General features: G+C 36.4%; 2 protein-coding genes across 4 annotated transcripts in view; one reads left to right on the top strand and one right to left on the bottom strand.

Moving 5' to 3' along the window:
* LOC311093954 (uncharacterized protein) overlaps positions 1–19,219 on the top strand; it is a gene marked incomplete at its 5' end in the record, with an annotated part of 471,534 nt that overhangs the window by 42,722 nt on the left and 409,593 nt on the right. The window lies entirely within an intron of this gene.
* The window catches only part of LOC311093927 (uncharacterized protein), a 188,929-nt gene that overhangs the window by 153,167 nt on the left and 16,543 nt on the right, over positions 1–19,219 (bottom strand). Inside the window, exons 5-12 of one of the 3 annotated variants that reach the window (XM_084131600.1) lie at positions 18,981–19,097; positions 11,079–11,138; positions 9,201–10,994; positions 8,393–8,452; positions 6,511–8,304; positions 4,132–4,305; positions 3,343–3,516; positions 265–438 (exon numbers count right to left, since the gene is read on the bottom strand). In XM_084131600.1, the coding sequence (XP_083987726.1) occupies positions 265–438; positions 3,343–3,516; positions 4,132–4,305; positions 6,511–8,304; positions 8,393–8,452; positions 9,201–10,994; positions 11,079–11,138; positions 18,981–19,097 (4,347 nt within the window). The remainder of the gene's footprint in view (positions 1–264; positions 439–3,342; positions 3,517–4,131; positions 4,306–6,510; positions 8,305–8,392; positions 8,453–9,200; positions 10,995–11,078; positions 11,139–18,980; positions 19,098–19,219) is intronic. The other 2 variants (XM_084131601.1, XM_084131599.1) reach the window with 2 other exon arrangements.

Raw genomic sequence — 19,219 nt, 5'->3', positions numbered from 1 at the left:
AGAATCTAGTGATAAATATTTACCATTATCTTTTATTGCAATTGACACTGACAATGATATTGAAAGCAAAATATTGAATTGTTTGAAATATAAAGAAACTTGAAGATATTTGATTGTTGCTATAAACTATAATGAAAAAATAAATGAATTAAACTCTTATTAAACATGTTTATAGTGAGTAATTCACCATCACAATGAAAGTAAACTAAGAAACTAAATTAACTTTCAATTAAAATATGAACAGTTTTAATCATCACTACTCACAGAAGCGTCTCCAGTTTATAATGTGCATCATGCTTCAGATCAGAAAGCTGCTTGACTCCTGAATCTCCTACTTTATTCAGTGACAGATCCAGATCTCTCAGGTGTGAGGGGTTTGATCTCAGAGCTGAAGTCAGAGCAGCACAACCTTCATCTGTAACACCACAATCCCACAACCTGTAGAGAACAATGACACTCTTCAGTCTCTCAGTTCAGGATCTACAGCTCAGATCAGCAGAACTTCACAATCAGAGACTTAATCCACGGCACCATTAACAGGTCCAGTCTAAGGTCCAGACCCGCTTCTACAAACTGCTTGATTAGTTAGTTTCCATATCATAAAAATTACAAGAATATTCTATAACACTTTATTTAACAGTGTCCTTGTTACATATGTTACATGATCTAATAACAGTAAATTATGCATAATTACATGCAACTAACCCTCAACCAAATCCTAATCCTACCCTAACCCTATAGTGAGTACATGTAGTTGCTTAATATTACTCAGTACTTAAAGGTGCCATAGAATGTGAAATTGAATTTATCTTGGCATAGTTAAATAACAAGAGTTCAGTACATGGACATGACATACAGTGAGTCTCAAACACCATAGTTTTCTCTTTCTTATTTAAATCTCGTTTTTGAAAAACACCCCTGAAAAACAGGCGAATCTCCACATAACACCGACTGTGACGCAACAGTCGGGATCATTAATATGTACGCCTCCAAAAATTTGCATATGCCAGCCCATGCTCAGTGCCAGGCGAAACTGCACACCCGAATCATCAGAAGTTCTGCAGGTGAAGAAACAGGAGGAGGATCATAGGGAAAATGGCAGATCTATCTATAATCTATCAGTTTAATTCAAAGTTGTTAGTTGCTCTGCCCATTTCACCACGGACTGTTTTTCTAACCAGGCTTCTCTCGGCGTCTCAAACGGACGAAGGGGGCAATTTCAACTAACGTTATATACCCGCAAGCGGTAAGTAGTGATTTTATTAACGATAATTTACACTGTGTTATCTAGATCCAGCGCGATATTGTTTTTTCCTCGAGAGACATCGTGGCTTGCAAACGAGCGAGCGAAGCATGGCAGTTGCTCAGTTTGGATGTACAAATGAACACAAAAATATTTTTTTAGCTCCTTCATCCGAGCCTCTGGAGAACCAGTGGGTTATGTGAATTTCTGATGTGTAATTGTTCAAGTTCAGGCAGATAATCTTTCTCTCAAAGTCGTTCAACACTGTTTATGCATCAGTAAATCGTGTTGCAGTAATAAGATCTTCATTCACGCGATCAGCGATCGACAGGCTGTCATCTGCTCAATGCTCATCACTGCAACCTTTTATGTGATGGGAATAGATCTAAATACTTAAAGGGATAGTTCACTTTAAAATTATTTTTTGATATGTTTTAGCTTACCTCAAGGGCATCCAAGATGTAGGTGTCTTTGTTTCCGCAGTAGTTTCCATTTTGATATTTTTAGGTCAAACCGTTCTTGTCTGTCGTTGTTATCTCTTGAAAACAGCACACGTCCAAATGATCTGACGGCGCGGGCGGGTATAGATATATACATAGATGTCGCCTTGGCTACTGCAGTTCATTGGAACGAAACCGTAGCCAAGCGACATCTAGTGTATATATCTATACCCGCCCGCGCCGTCAGATCATTTGGACGTGTGCTGTTTTCAAGAGATAACAACGATATAAATACTGTTCGTTTTCTCACAAAAACCGCTCGTTTCGTGTCTTAGGCCATCAATGTGTACTTATGATGGGGAATTGTTTCATTTGGACGATGGGGAATTGTTTTAATTTGGACTCTGTGCTTGTGTTTTGAGACAGTGACCATCGACCTGCATTATATGACTGACAGACAAGAACGGTTTGACCTAAAAATATCAAAATTGAAACTACTGCGGAAACAAAGACACCTACATCTTGGATGCCCTTGAGGTAAGCTAAAACATATCAAAAATTAATTTCAAAGTGAACTATCCCTTTAAAAAACTTCTCATGATTAGTTAATCCCGATAGCTGTAATAGTAAAAACGTATAAAAGCTGTAATAGTAAAAGTTTTCCAGATAGCTCTACATGTACTGCCAGATATTTCATATGCAAGCATGTCAGCCAATCACAGCAGTGGGCAAAAAACCGCTCGTTTCGTGTCTTAGGCCATCAATGTGTACTTATGATGGGGAATTGTTTCATTTGGACGATGGGGAATTGTTTTAATTTGGACTCTGTGCTTGTGTTTTGAGACAGTGACCATCGACCTGCATTATATGACTGACAGACAAGAACGGTTTGACCTAAAAATATCAAAATTGAAACTACTGCGGAAACAAAGACACCTACATCTTGGATGCCCTTGAGGTAAGCTAAAACATATCAAAAATTAATTTCAAAGTGAACTATCCCTTTAAAAAACATCTCATGATTAGTTAATCCCGATAGCTGTAATAGTAAAAACGTATAAAAGCTGTAATAGTAAAAGTTTTCCAGATAGCTCTACATGTACTGCCAGATATTTCATATGCAAGCATGTCAGCCAATCACAGCAGTGGGCAACAACACTGAAGTCTCACAGCAGACACGCCCCTTCAAACAGAGTGTTCAAATCAGGGGATGAAATCAGGCCAGGAAATATGCCTTTTATTTCTAAATTTTAACAAATTTTGATCTAAAAAACATACTAACATTATAAGGGCACCCCAGGAAACATTATAAAATAATAAAATAATCCATTCTACGGCACATCTAAATATATAATTACACTGTAACAATGACACCTTAAAATTAAGTGTAACCGAATATAATTTTTTTATGCAAATACCCAAAAATCATCAACATATCTGTATATGAACACGGCTGTCACATCTTTACATCATCCAGTCATGTTTAATTTATCATTAATATTGTAAAATTATGTCAGACACATTGGAAAGAATCTAATGAAAATAAAATCAACATTCCCATTAGTAATTTCACAGTAGATTCTTTTTTTTTTTTTGTATGGCAATCATTATTTACCATTAAAATAGAGGACTATGTTGGGACATTTTATCAAATCTTACCACAGTATCTCCAGTTTACAGTGAGGATCCTTCAGTAGTTTAGAAAGCTGATCGACTCCAGAATCTCCTACTTTATTCAATGACAGATCCAGTTCTCTCAGGTGTGAGGGGTTTGATCTCAGAGCTGAAGTCAGAGCAGCACAACCTTCATCTGTAACACCACAACCACTCAACCTGTAGGGAACAAGACACTCTTCAGTCTCACAGTTCAGGAAACACTGATATAAATGATAAGATATATATGAATTTCTCCTCAACAGATTTGTATATGAAAGCAGTTGTCACCTCTTCACATCATCCAATCATGCTTATAACTATTGTTGTGGAAAATATGCAATTGTCCTGTTACAAGTATGCCTTTTTATAAACTAGTTAACCTGTAAATAATAAACCTATATTTAATTGAAACTAAGAAGCTCGCCTGCCAAAAGTCTTTGATTTCTAAAATACTGAACTGAACAGATCATGAAGAAGTCTTCTGACCTATAGATTGTGAGTATGAAAATTCAGATGCTTATGATTTAGGACAGATTTGACGTACTTTACCTAACCTGAGAATAATCAAAATAAGTTTAAAGGTGTCGAGAAATACGCACCATAAAACACTATCAAAAGTAAAATGACCTCAGAAGCTTTGGAAAGAATCTAATAAAGATTATTCATCCTTTTCAGTGACTTGATGGTAAACTTTTTTTGTATATATTATATATTATATATTATTTTTGTATATCATTCATTATTCACCACAGGAGAGAAACAGACAACGCTGAGACTTTTATAAAATCTTACCCCAGTATCTCCAGTTTACAGTGAGGATCCTTCAGTAGATCAGAAAGCTGCTTGACTCCTGAATCTCCTACTTTATTCAATGACAGACTCAGTTCTCTCAGGTGTGAGGGGTTTGATCTCAGAGCTGAAGTCAGAGCAGCACAACCTTCATCTGTAACACCACAATTATATAACCTGTAGAGAACAATGACACTCTTCAGTCTCTCAGTTCAGGATCTACAGCTCAGATAAGCAGACCTTCACAATCAGAGACTTAATCCACGGCACCATTAACAGGTCCAGTCTAAGGTTTAGATCCGCTTCTACAAACTGCTTGATTAGTTAGTTTCCATATCATAAGAATTGCAAGAATATTCAATAACACTTTATTTATCAGTGTCCTTGTTACATATGTTACATGAACTAATAACAGTAAATTATGCATAATTACATGCAACTAACCCTCAACCTAATCCTATAGTGAGTACATGTAGTTGCTTAATATTACTCAGTACTTAAATATATAATTACACTGTAACAATGACACCATAAAATAAAGTGTAACCGAATATTATTTTTTTATGCAAATGTAGCGGGTCCCGGCTAGGTCTCCGCTGGCAGATATATATATATAATCCTCTCCTAGGAGTGCTCTGGAAATATATTAAATATTACAGAGAAATCAGTGACGCAGGAACACAGTTGCTCATTCTCCAATGACTCAGATTATATTTATTTTCAACTTCAATTTAACTTTGTATCTGCAATCATGAGTTGTTTTCTGTTATTTTTGTCTGCTTTGCATTTAAGCACAGGTTATATCCACATTTGGATAACATGAAGCAATATATTCTTGAAAGGTCTGTTTTCACATAAATGTATACTCACATATTTTACAAACATTAGCTTATCAAAATTTGTATGAAACCAAAAACAAACATTTTCCATTTAAATCACATTTTTGGTCTATCATCAATCATATCTGCACTTTTCTCTTTAACATCAGTCATCTTTGTTCTCTTATCCAAAAGAGTATTTTTGTAATAAATGTACATTTTATAAGTGTTCACTTTATACAACAGGATAATTCTCATTTGCAGTTAAGTTTTGTCACATTTACACTATAAGAACTCACACTTCAAAAATAAACATCTCTGCCTCATAACTTTGGCACTCAGTTCTATGAACTTACTCTGTATTATTGTAATATTAACACACGTGCACCCTTAAACATGGTCGCAGCTGTAACTGGTCTTATGCTGTACATTCACATTAACTTTTTACCATTTAAACACATATAGCTGTTTTCCACACACGCTGAAATAACCCACAAATGCCCCGAAGCCATAATAAATAAATAAAAAACAATCTGTGGGCATCTGCCGCCATTTTCTCAACTACGTACTGTCAATTTTAACTGTTTACACACTTGACATGTTTTTAGCTTACGGAGCACACTTCACTGGGGATTCATATAAGCTTATAAACATCTGGAGTCACATAAAAGGTGTGTAACTGACCTGGAAATATATTAAATATTACAGAGAAATCAGTGACGAAGGAACACAGTTGCTCATTCTCCATTGACTCGGATTATGAGCTCATCTTGCTCTGCGCATCGCTAAATGTCCCCGTGTGACGCTACTCGCGATTACTGCCATGTGTCCATTTTAGGAAACACATGTCATTGTGTGCTTTTTCCGTACCCTCTCATTAATATTCAATTATATAAATCAGAATAAAATAAAATACTATTGCAATAGAAGGAACGGAAACAAAAAGTAATAATCTCAACAAAACTTATTTTGTGAGTGTCACTCAAATACCCCAAAATCATCAACATATCTGTATATGAACACGGCTGTCACATCTTTACATCATCCAGTCATGTTTAATCTATCATTAATATTGTAAAATTATGTCAGACACATTGGAAAAAATCTAATGAAAATAAAATCAACATTTCCATTAGTAATTTCACAGTAGATTTTTTAACTTTATAACTTTTTTGGTATATTTCTTTTTTGTATATCATTCATTATTCACCACAGAAGAGAAACAGATGATGTTGAGAGTATTAAATCATGTTTGATTCAAATTCAGAGTAGTTATTTATTCTTATGAAGCCTGGTTGATTTAGTTTAGGTCTAGTCGTAGTTAAGGATAGCTCTACATTGGTTCATGATTAGTTCATATCTTCGCTAATCATGTGTTCATGTTGAATTAACTATTGATTCAGGTATTAGGATATGATTATTCATGTACTGTTATTGTAAAGGGTTACTTAAGATATATTTGAATTTCTCCTATTACAGTATTGCTTTGGTTAGAAAACACATGCTAAAATCATAAATGTGATCAAGTTTTATCAGTGTAATGATTGTTGTCAAAGTGACTTACTGAACTGATCTGGATTCTTTAACCACAGGCATCAGCTTCTGAAGAACTTCATCTGCAGTATTTTGTGCTCCAATAAACTTTCTTAGCTCAAAAACATCCATCTTCTGCTCTGATGTCAGCAACACATAAACCAGAGCTGACCACTGTGAAGAGGAGAGTTCGGTGCTTCCTATTCCTCCAGATTTCAGATCATGTTGGATCTCCTTCATCAGAGAATCATCACCCAGTTCATTCAGACAGTGGAACAGATTGATGGATCTCTCTGGAGAACGATTCTCCCTGATCTTCTGTTTGATGATCTGAACTGTTTCCTCTTTGTTGTAGGAGCAGCTTCCAGTCTGTGTCAGTAGTTCTCGTAAGAGAGTCTGATTGGACTCCAATGAGAGACCCAGAAGGAAACGCAGGAAAAGGTCCAGATGTCCATTCTTACTCTGTAAAGCCTCATCCACAGCTCTCTGATGCAGCTCAGACAATGAGTGATATTTCATCTGGTTTAAGATTTTAGTAAACACACTTTGTTTGGTTTTGTCAAACACATTTCTGTTCTCATTTGTAAAGTGAATGTGTGCATATAGAGCTGCTAGATGTTCCTGGATGCTCAGATGAACAAAGCAAAAGACTTTCCCCTGATACAAGCCCAACTCCTCTCTGAAGATCTGAGTGCACAATCCTGAGTACACTGATGCTTCTGTCACATCAATGCCACACTCTCTCAGGTCTTCCTCGTAGAAGATCAGGTTGCCTTTCACAAGCTGCTGGAAAGCCAGTTTCCCCAGTTTGAGAATCATGTCTTCATCTTTCACTCTCTTCTCATAGTCCTTCTCATGTTTGATGTTGGTCTGAATGATCATTAAGTGTGTGTACATCTGAGTGAGAGTCTTGGGAATCTCTCCTCTCTCTGCTTCACTCAACATCTCCTCTAGAACAGTGGCTGAGATCCAGCAGAACACTGGGATGTGGCACATGATGTGGAGGCTCCTCGAGGACTTCAGGTGTGTGATGATTGTATTGGCCAGACTCTGATCACTGATTCTCTTCCTGAAGTATTCCTCCTTCTGTGGCTCATTGAAGCCTCGTACCTCTGTCACTCGATGGACACACTCAGAGGGGACGAGATCCGCTGCTGCTGGTCTGGAGGTGATCCAGATGAGAGCAGAGGGAAGCAGATTCCCCTCAATGAGGTTCATCAGCAGCTCGTCCACTGAGGCTGATTCAGATATATCACACAGTTTCACTTCGCTCTTAAAGTTCAGAGACAGACGACACTCATCCAGACCATCAAAGATGAACAACACTTTATATTCATCACAGGATATTTCCTTTTCTTTAGTTTCAGGGAAAAAGACATGAAGAAGATCTGAAAGACTGAGTGTTTTGTCCTTCATCAAGTTGATCTCTCTGAAAGGAAGTGGAAATATGAGCTGGACGTCCTGATTCTCTTTCCCTTCAGCCCAGTCCACAATGAACTTCTGCACAGAGACTGTTTTCCCAATGCCAGCGACTCCCTTTGTCAGCACAGTTCTGATGGGTTTGTCTTGTCCAGGTAAAGGTCTAAAGATGTCATTGCATTTGATCGATGTGTCCTCTGTTTCTGCTCTCCTGGATTGTGTCTCAATCTGTCTCACCTCATGCTCATTATTGATCTCTCCACTTTCACTCTCTGTGATGTAGAGCTCTGTGTAGATCTCATTCAGGAGTGTTGGGTTTCCCTGCTTTGCTGTTCCTTCATACAAACACTGAAACTTCTTCAGCAGTTTTGATTTAAATGTGCTTTGGGCCAGTTGAGAATCACGACTAAAATAATAAATCATTAGATTAAAACGTAAATTGAAGAAGTAAAAGTGATAGCAAAATATCTTTATGTCTAGACAGAAATCTGTACCTCAGATTAGATGACATGCGTCTTCCCGTAAATGTTCCTCGAGTGTCCATAGACTGTTCACTAATTATGGACAAAGAAGGACAGAACAGAGACAATACAACAGAGATGAGAAAACAGGGACAAGAATTCATATAGTACTCATATAGAGCCAGATAGAGCGGTGCCAATGAGCGCCTCAATGCTCCTGTTAACACTTTAACATAACACTGTATTTTAGCACAAGTATATTTTGCGGCTGAATATTAAAACACTATCAAAAACTATCAAAAGTAAAATGACCTCAGAAGCTTTGGAAAGAATCTAATGAAGATTGAACATCCTTTTCAGTTACTTGATGATAAACTTTTTTTTATATATTATTTTTGTATAGCATTCATTATTCGCCACAGGAGAGAAACAGACAACGTTGAGAGTATTAAATCATGTTTGATTCAAATTCAGAGTAGTTATTTATTCTTTTAGTTTACCCCTATGTGTTAATTAATGCATTAATTATCAAACATGTACTAACATGTAGTTAAGGCTGCTGTTATTCATGTATGAATCCTTATGACTGCTGTTGTAGTTAAGGATAGCTCTTCATTGGTTCATTATTAGTTCATATCTTCGGTAATCATGAGTTCATGTTGAAATAACTATTAATTCAGTTATTAGGATATGATAATTCATGTACTGTTATTGTAAAGGGTTACCTACGATATATATGAATTTATCCTATTACAGAATTGCTTTGGTTAGAAAACACATGCTAAAATAATAAATATGATCATGTTTTATCAGTGTAATGATTGTTGTCAGTGTGACTTACTGAACTGATCTGGATTCTTTAACCACAGGCATCAGCTTCTGAAGAACTTCACCTGCTGTATTTTGTGCTCCAATAAACTGTTTTAGATTAAAATCATCCAGCTTCTGCGCGGATGTCAGCAACACATAAACCAGAGCTGACCTCTGTGAATAGGAGAGTTTGGTTCCTCTTATTTTTCCAGATTTCAGATAATCATGGATCTCCTGCATCAGAGAATCATCACCCAGTTCATTCAGACAGTGGAACAGATTGATGGATCTCTCTGGAGAGCGATTCTCCCTGATCTTCTGTTTGATGATCTGAACTGTTTCCTCTTTGTTGTAGGAGCAGCTTCCAGTCTGTGTCAGTAGTTCTCGTAAGAGAGTCTGATTGGACTCCAATGAGAGACCCAGAAGGAAACGCAGGAAAAGGTCCAGATGTCCATTCTTACTCTGTAAAGCCTCATCCACAGCTCTCTGATGCAGCTTAGACAATGAAGGATATTTCTTCTGATTTAAGATTTTAGAAAATAAACTTTGTTTGGTTTTGTCAAACACATTTATGTTCTCATTTGTAAAGTGAATGTGTGCATATAGAGCTGCTAGATGTTCCTGGATGCTCAGATGAACAAAGCAGAAGACTTTCCCCTGATACAAGCCCAACTCCTCTCTGAAGATCTGAGTGCACAATCCTGAGTAAACTGATGCTTCTGTCACATCAATGCCACAATCTCTCAGATCTTCCTCATAGAAGATCAGGTTGCCTTTCACAAGCTGCTGGAAAGCCAGTTTCCCCAGTTTGAGAATCATGTCTTCATCTTTCACTTTCTTCTCATAGTCCTTCTCATGTTTGATGTTGGTCTGAATGATCAGGAAGTGTGTGTACATCTGAGGGAGAGTCTTGGGAATCTCTCCTCTCTCTGCTTCACTCAACATCTCCTCTAGAACAGTGGCTGAGATCCAGCAGAACACTGGGATGTGGCACATGATGTGGAGTCTCCTCGAGGACTTCAGGTGTGTGATGATTGTATTGGCCAGACTCTGATCACTGATTCTCTTCCTGAAGTATTCCTCCTTCTGTTTCTCATTGAAGCCTCGTACCTCTGTCACTCGATGGACACACTCAGAGGGGACGAGATCCGCTGCTGCTGGTCTGGAGGTGATCCAGATGAGAGCAGAGGGAAGCAGATTCCCCTCAATGAGGTTCGTCAGCAGCTCGTCCACTGAGGCTGATTCAGATATATCACACAGTTTCACTTCGCTCTTAAAGTTCAGAGACAGACGACACTCATCCAGACCATCAAAGATGAACAACACTTTATATTTATCACTGGATATTTCCATTTCTGTTGTTTCAGGGAAAAACACATGAAGAAGATCTGAAAGACTGAGTGTTTTGTACTTCATCAAGTTGAGCTCTCTGAAAGGAAGTGGAAATATGAACTGGACGTCCTGATTCTCTTTCCCTTCAGCCCAGTCCACAATGAGCTTCTGCACAGAGACCGTTTTCCCAATGCCAGCCACTCCCTTTGTCAGCACAGTTCTGATGGGTTTGTCTTGTCCGGGTAAAGGTCTAAAGATGTCATTGCATTTGATCGATGTGTCCTCTGTTTCTGCTCTCCTGGATTGTGTCTCGATCTGTCTCACCTCATGCTCATTATTGATCTCTCCACTTCCACTCTGTGTGATGTAGAGCTCTGTGTAGATCTCATTCAGGAGTGTTGGGTTTCCCTGCTTTGCTGTTCCTTCATACAGACACTGAAACTTCTTCAGCAGATTTGATTTAAATGTGCTTTGGGCCAGTTGAGAATCACGACTGAAAGAATAAATGGTTAGATTACAACATAAATTAAAGAAGTAAAAGTGATAGCAAAATATCTTTATGACAGAAATGTTGTACCTCAGATTAGATGACATGTGTCTTCCCCTAAATGTTCCTCGAGTGTCCATAGACTGTTCACTAATTGTGGACAAACACGGACAGAACAGAGACAATACAACAGAGTCGAGAAAACAGAGACAAGAATTCATATAGTGTTCATATAGAGCCAGATAGAGCTGTGCCAATGAGCGCCTCAACGCTCCTGTTAACACTTTTAAAATGACACTGTATTTTAGCACAAGTATATTTTGCAGCTGAATATTATTATACAAAATAAATAACTTTTAAAATGTTATTAGAAAGACGATGATCAGAAACATTTAAGTTGAGCGTTTAAGCTGTAAGGGGGAATTAATAAAATGGTCAGAAATGGCCCTGTCTGTATTTAATGTTTTAATCATGTAATTGAAGTGTTCGTCTGTCGTCTGTGTGAAGACACAAGAGATCGTTCGGACACTGATAACAGCGGCAACACACACTCAGCATGAGTTCAAAAACTCCACATTCCAGCACCAGAATGAAATTAACACAAACTAATGAAATTAACACTCTTGCTAGTCAACTGGAGATGTTTCGTGTGTATTAGGCAGAGATGGGGGACTCGAGTCAATGACTTGACTCGAGTCAGACTTAAGTCGCAAATTTTAGGACTTGAGACTTGCTTGACAAATATTAATAAAAGACTTGACTTTGACTTGATATTCATGACTTGAGACTTGACTCGGACTTGAGGTAAATGACTCGAAATAACTTGTCTTTTTTAAAATAAATATATGTATTTGAACGCACTGCAACAATCACGTGACGCAGCAGGCAAGCAGAGATCACTACTAACGAACGACGTAAGAGCAGTGAGTGACTGAACATGGAAGGCGCCACGCCAAAAATAACCACGTCGAATTTCATTCGACACTTCAAATCCCACAAACAAATGTAAGTGACGAAGTCAGTCATAGTTTTCAGCTGTTGCTAACGTCTTGGCTAATAAAAGGTTACTTACTAGTTGTGTGATAGACTTGAAGTTTTGTACAAGGCAGTCGAATATTATTGGGGGAAAAAATACAAAAATCCTTTATTTCATCATGATGGCTTTAATATTTTAACCCCCTGGGGTCAGCGGTATCGCCGGCGATACCAACTCGCATTTTTTCTTACCAGTTAAAAATAAATTAATTTTGCTCTGTTGACTTTGATATTACAAACAAGTTTCATACATCAATCGACTCTGTTAAATGTGTATTATTTTTGTGTATACTCACAATAAAAACAAAGTGTTGTGCTTTTTGCCAAATAAAGAAAAATAAACGTGATGCGAGTTCTGCCTTCTCTCTGTCAGTGTAGTCCATTCTGAAATGCGTCCGAAAATGAACTGTAACTCAGCGAATACTCAGTCAAACAGGCATACAGACACACAGGCATGAAGCTTGAATTCTCTTCTTTTAAATGAAGTAATTTATATAAAAAACAAATATTCTCATCTTGTGAAATCTGTATTAAAAGAGAGCGATTCCAGTCGAGCTCATTACAGCTCATTCAAATGTAATGTGACTCCGCCCACGGAGAGCGCGCGCTATTCAAACGCAAAAGTCTGAGGCAATCCACGCAAACCTGTGAACGCCCCCATATCAGCTCGAGAAAACACAAGTTTATTCAGATCATTACTTGTTTACACCGTCTCGCAGCGCTGTGAGGAATAATAAAAATGGAAAATGTCCCTCAGAAGTGCGGGTATTTCGAGGGGCAAGGATCCGACTGAGCTGAGGAATACTGTGTAGTAAGTTTTTTTTCCTTCTCACGTGAATCGGGTTTCTGTTTATGAATGAATGAACGGCAGAGATGCGCGCTGTTTACCACAGCTCACAAAAAGACAGTTTAAATTTAAATCGCGTGTGTGAATGAATGATGATGTTTTAGCAAACTGTATTGCTATACTGAGATGAGTAAAAATCGACTGAAATATGTTGAAATAAAATGTAGGCTATTTGTATAAGCAATGTATTAAACTGCAAATTAACATTTATATGCCCTAATATTTCATAAAAACAACGTTACAGTCAGGCGAAATATGAAAGACAACATTTTGTTGACTAGATTTGGGTACAGTTTTTACTGTAGAATATACTGCCACATCAAATAAGCTTTTGTTTACCAATTTCTGCTCATATATTCTATATATATATATATATGTATATATATATATATATATATATATATATATATATTTCACGCGACACGCAAGCCTTTCGGAAGCGTTTCCATGCAAAATTGAATAGGAAAATCTGTTTATATGTCATTTTGACACGAATACATATTAATAAATGTCATTTTGATGTTTAAAAGTGTCTAGGTTTTGACATAAATGCAAATATAAATGTAATTTTACAAAATATTATCGATTTTCAAATACTGCTGTATTGAATGAACAGCTTTTAGCAAACTCTATTGCTATACTGAGATGAGGAATATATACGTGTTTTGTCAAAAATAAAGTCATCAACTAACTAATAAATCCTTTACTTTGAAATACGTATGATAAAATGTATACTTTAGTTTTGAAAGACGTTGACTAGTTTTGAATAGATTATAAAGTTTTTACTGTACAATAGACTGCCACATCAAATAAACTTTTGTTTGCCAATTTTGCTCATATGTTAAATATAGCATGTTTTGTCAAAAATAATCAAATACGTTTTGTATACTTTAGTTTTTACAAAGAAAGATTACACTTGAATTGTTGTTGTAATTGTACCCTTTTTAATAAAAAATATATATTTACAAGGTAGATGTAAACAAACTATTAAAAGGTAAAAAAAAAAATTTCTTTAAATAATTTGTATTGTGTTTTATTGGTGACAAATTTGGGGAGAGGATAAATATTCCAAAACTGAAAATACAGTATGAGAATTAACTGCACAATTACTAGACATGTTTACCTTGGATATTATACAATTTGCAAGCACAATTTGTGGAAAAATAAAAAAAATTGCGATGCTTCCAACTGTGAACCATTTTGGTAGTGTGTGTATATATATATATGCCATCTGAAAATGCCATCTGAAATTTTCTTCTAGAATTATCATTTTTATGAAGCTTGTATATTTAAGTTAGCTATAGGTGACACACCTGAATGAATGGCTCATTAAGTATGCAGGGACATTGTCTCATCAGGTGTGAACTACTAAGTATGCATGATGCTGTTGGATCGTTTACGCCCCATCCGCATATTGGCTTTCCAAACTAAAAGTGTTTCACAAAACTTAAATCAATGTATCGTTTTATGTGAATGATTAGGCAGGATGATTTTCATATCATTTTGAAGAAAAAACTCTAGGCGACGACATCCATTAGTCAAAAGTCTTATTTACACATATTTAGTATGTGTTTTGTGGCCTTATTTCAGAAACTTTAATTTTTAGTTTTTTCAATAACCATGCATAAACATTATTCTCTCAAAAATGAAAACATGTACATACATGTGGCTCACATATTATGGTAGTCCTGTTTGTGCTATATAGAGTGAATTTACACCTTTGCCATTAATATGTTTATAAGCAACTGAAAAAAGCACAAATGTCAGGGCATGTCAGAACATCTCAAGGACCCCAAAAACACCCCAGACCCCAGAGGGTTAACAACAGGTTACAAGCACACATAACGTACTCGTTGCGACTAACGTTACTGTGCAGCTTTTCACGCTGTTAGGCCAGGCAGCTAGGAAAGAGAAAATTAAAATAATACAAGGAGAAGTATCTCACCCAATATTATATGCATTTTTGATGTGTGGATCTTGATTTTTATATGTTCATTCGTGATTTTGTTGATTTTTTTTATTTTTTTTTTTATTTGTTCGATTTATTTCTATATTGGGTGAGATACGTTTTCTTTGTATTATTTGAATTTTCTCTCCTGCTTGTCCTGTACAGTGACCAGGTGATTGTTACACGAGTATTTAATTGCTACTCAGTCAAGAGAACTCCGAACTCCATGTTGTAACTTTGTCACACACCCTGACGAACTTAGGCTCATTAGCCGCAACGCGTAGGTGTGGCGTGCAAGTACTTGTCACCTGATTTTAAAATATTAAGGCCATGATGAAATAAAGGCTTTCTATATTTTTTTAATAATATTTGAGTGCCTTGGATTAATGATTTTTTTTATGATCTGAACAATCCCTTACATACAAAAGCACAGAGAAAAAATATAATTTTCTTGAAAACAAAAATTTCTTTTACAAAGCGATTTCTTTTACTTACTCTATGCCCCATATACTAGCGTTATAAGCTAAACAGTTTTTTGAGATAAAACTCTTTACATTCGATTATCATGAAAACAAATCCCAGAGAACGGTCGACTCGGTTCCCATGTGTTATTACACCCCAGGTTCATTTTGCGCCGGAGTTGTCCTTTAATAGCATAATAGCATGTGTACAGTGACTAATAATTGGATAGTTTTTGGTGATGCACATAAAAGATTGTAAAAAGACACCTACACGCAAAGAAAAAAAAAAAACATACAGATTTTCGAACCAAACCATGCATACACAAATAAACAAAACAAAAATTCAAACTTGCAAGCACAACCATGCACACATGCAAACAAACAATACACTCTTCACTCATACACACGCACACACATTCATTCACAAATATTAATGAATCAATCACACTCAATCAAATCACCTCTCTCTCTCTCTCTCTCTCTCTCTCTCTCTCTCTCTCTCTCTCTCTCTCTCTCTCTCTCTCTCTCTCTCTCTCACACACACACACACACACACACACACACACACACACACACACACACACAAAAAGTCAAACACAACAATGGACATGCAAACAATACACTTTTCACTCATACACATGCACACACATTCATTCACAGATATTAATAAATCACTCACCCACACAGATTAATAATGTACAATAGTCAATCCACCTGTTTTTTTCTTGTTATTCTTTTGTTAAAAAGGAAAGATCTAACTTGTTGTTAAGGATGTGTTCATGTTCCATAAAGGGGATGCCAGTTTGAAGAATGCCATTTGGTGGCATAGGAACCATTATACTTGAATTGTTTAATACCTTTTAATGGTCTTCTGCAATGTTTGAGGCATATTTATTTTTCATGCTTTAATGTTGGCCTAATTTCAGTTACATTTACATTTTAGGCTATGTAGTAATTCAGTTACATTTACATTTTAGGCTATGTAGTTTGAAATTTTATTTATTTTTTATTTTTAAGATTTTTATTGTAGTAACCACTCAAATATGTGGAAATGCATATTTAAAAAAATGTTGCAAAAAATAAAACCATAGTCCACAACTTCTGTAGTTTTAACTTATTTTAATATATAAATTCAGTGAAATCATCAAATGTTTATATGACTTGCCAGTGACTTGTGACCCAAGCTACGACTTGACTTGACTTGCTTGACATAAAGCAGTGACTTGACTTGACTTGCTTTTCACAAAATTGACTTGGACTTGCTTGAGACTTGAAGGTTAAGACTTGAGACTTACTTGTGACTTGCACATGTGTGACTTACTCCCACCTCTGGTATTAGGTATATCCATGCTGTGAGATGTTTCAAAAAGTGGTGGGGACAATATCGACCCTGGCAAAGAGTGGTGGGCACATGTCCCATAACTCGCAAATTACGCTTATGTTTGTTGCACTATATGCCAAACGGTGACAGTTTAAAAATGGCGCGCTGAAGAAACTGTCATGTGTAGTTTTCCAAAGTTTGTATGTCTGTAACTCAAGAAGTTTTAAAGACATCCTTTTAGATTTCAGTTCTTAGCAAAATTTTCTTTTGATATCTTTTTTGATATTTTTCTATGTGGTTCAATTAAATAAATTTATTGTAACAACATTGGCTATCGAATCATTCGTCGTTGGTTTGAATTAACAAATTCAAATACTCTGTGTTGCTAAAAACATTTCTTCCTGAATACAAAAGCTGGTGCACTTTGAACTCGTGAGTGCAAATCATGCTTCGGCTCCAGCTAGTCGGCGACAAATGGACTTTTACGACACTAATTGCACCTCAGAGACATTCCAAACCCCCTTCCCCTCTCTGGACCACAGAGAGATAACGAAACTTTCTATGTTACACACACACACACACACACACCTTTGGTATTAGAACTTAGAAATATAATTTTCATATAAGTACAATGCCATTATGCATGTGTGATTAGTTTTGCTTTATAATAGAGGTGTAGTTTCCTAATGCGTAATCTGGAATCAGCATTCAAGATTGTCTGGCAATTGCCTTCCCCCCACTTTGTTTTTATTGCCCTAACGGAATGTCAAGCAAACTGAGATTCCAGGAGAGGAGTAGGAATAAAGTGTTAATCCTACATTTATGTATAACCACTTAAGAAATGTATAAACAAGGATTTGATTTTCCCATATCAAATTTGTGTATCTGCAATGTTATCGTGTATTAATCAAAACTTTAAAATGTTTGTAAGATGCATACAAGTATGTAACTTTGTGTATTCCTATAATCTTTCATATGACATGTTTTATATCATTTTAAATCTTGAGACTTAACGGAGTTGAATCTCGATAATAGATTGCAATGATATTATTATTACTATATGAATCGTCTGACTAGAGTATTAAGACAACACCATAACTCCCTCGAGTGGGTGTCTCCCCCAGAGACAAAGGAACTTTTCCCGCTTCATATCTTTGGACGTTCATTGGTTATTCACGCGAACAGAGGCGTCAGCCCATAGTTTCCATAAAAGACCGACTCAGGAAATCTCCGAGCACTTTCACGAACCCGCCTCGTCAGCGAGAAGACCTATGGCTCCCTGTTGGGAGCGTTTTTCTTTTCTTTACGTCTTTTCTTTATTTTCGTCTTCGGACTCAACGAAGCAAACGCAGCAGACAACTTCAACTCAAAGAGAAAGACTCTTTTGAAAATCCCGCTACCGCGCTCACCAGAAGACACGAGAGCGCGAGCCCTGCTTTCTTAAAGAAACACACGCACGCTGCTCTTAGGACACACGCATGAACTCGGCGTTCTTCAGCAACAAAGAGAACCATTTTGCAAGATAAGTTTATTGAACTTTTAATGTGATTTGATTCCTTGCTGTCTCTCAAAAGGTTACATTGCCTGTGATTTTGCCATGCTGAGATCATCTCGGTGATCTCTCTCATCCTGAACTTTAGTTTCACTTTCTCCCTTTCATCCTCTCCCTCTCTCATCTGTTATCCGTTTGGTCTTGTAATGTTTTCATCCGTATGTTTCTGTTGTAAATATGTATTTACTCTGTGTATACTCGTAGTTTCGATGTAGTATTAGTCCAATTATTAAAAACCCATTATATCCTAGATTGTCTCTGTATAAGTGTTCATTTTACAAGTCAATGAAACGACGATCAAGCTACGCTTTACTAATGAGCTACTGTTAAGTAACCTACATTTTATAAGAACAAGAAAGTAATTTTCATGGCCAGAAAATATAGCTTTCTTCGAATTATAAGAAAGAGATAATTTTGTTGAGAAGTTGATGGAATTAATTTTACGACCAGTTTGCGGGACAAACAACTGTTTAATTAATACATTAATTTCCCTTAAAAATTACTCTGATTAATTGATCTGAAAGAGGGACCTTTTTGGTATATTAATGATTGAATTATAATTCATTGTAATTTAACATTGATGTATACGAGTGGGTCTAAATTTCAGTTTCAATAATTTATTAATATTGTAAGAATATAGATGAATCAACCCGATTCATAATTTTGATTCCCAATAATCATTTGAGCTAGGTCATATTCCTTACATTATCTTGTTTTCTTATATTAAAGTAAATGCATAGAACAAACCTGTCTGAGAGCCAAAAAAATATATTTTTCTGAGGTTTGCATGCATGTAACTTGAGAAGATCTATCTATGAAATGTTGTACATCAGATCAGACGATGTGTGTTTTCCCTCGAATTTCACTGTCCGATCCATAGACGCGTCACTCTTCATGGACACACAGCTGGGCTCCGGTGAGATTGATCGGTCACCCTTAAACTGACTTTAATAGAATAAAAACAAAAGAACAAAGACAAGAATTCTTAATTATATTATGTAGATAAACCTCACATATAGAGAATCAATCCATCCATCTTTTACCATTGCTTTTTGATCTGTTGTTGT

The sequence above is a fragment of the Abramis brama genome (genome assembly GCF_963993115.1).
Source record: "Abramis brama genome assembly, chromosome: 12".
Lineage (NCBI taxonomy): Eukaryota > Metazoa > Chordata > Actinopteri > Cypriniformes > Leuciscidae > Abramis > Abramis brama.
The sequence above is the reverse complement of the archived record's forward strand: the minus strand, read 5'-3'. Positions and strand labels throughout refer to the sequence as shown.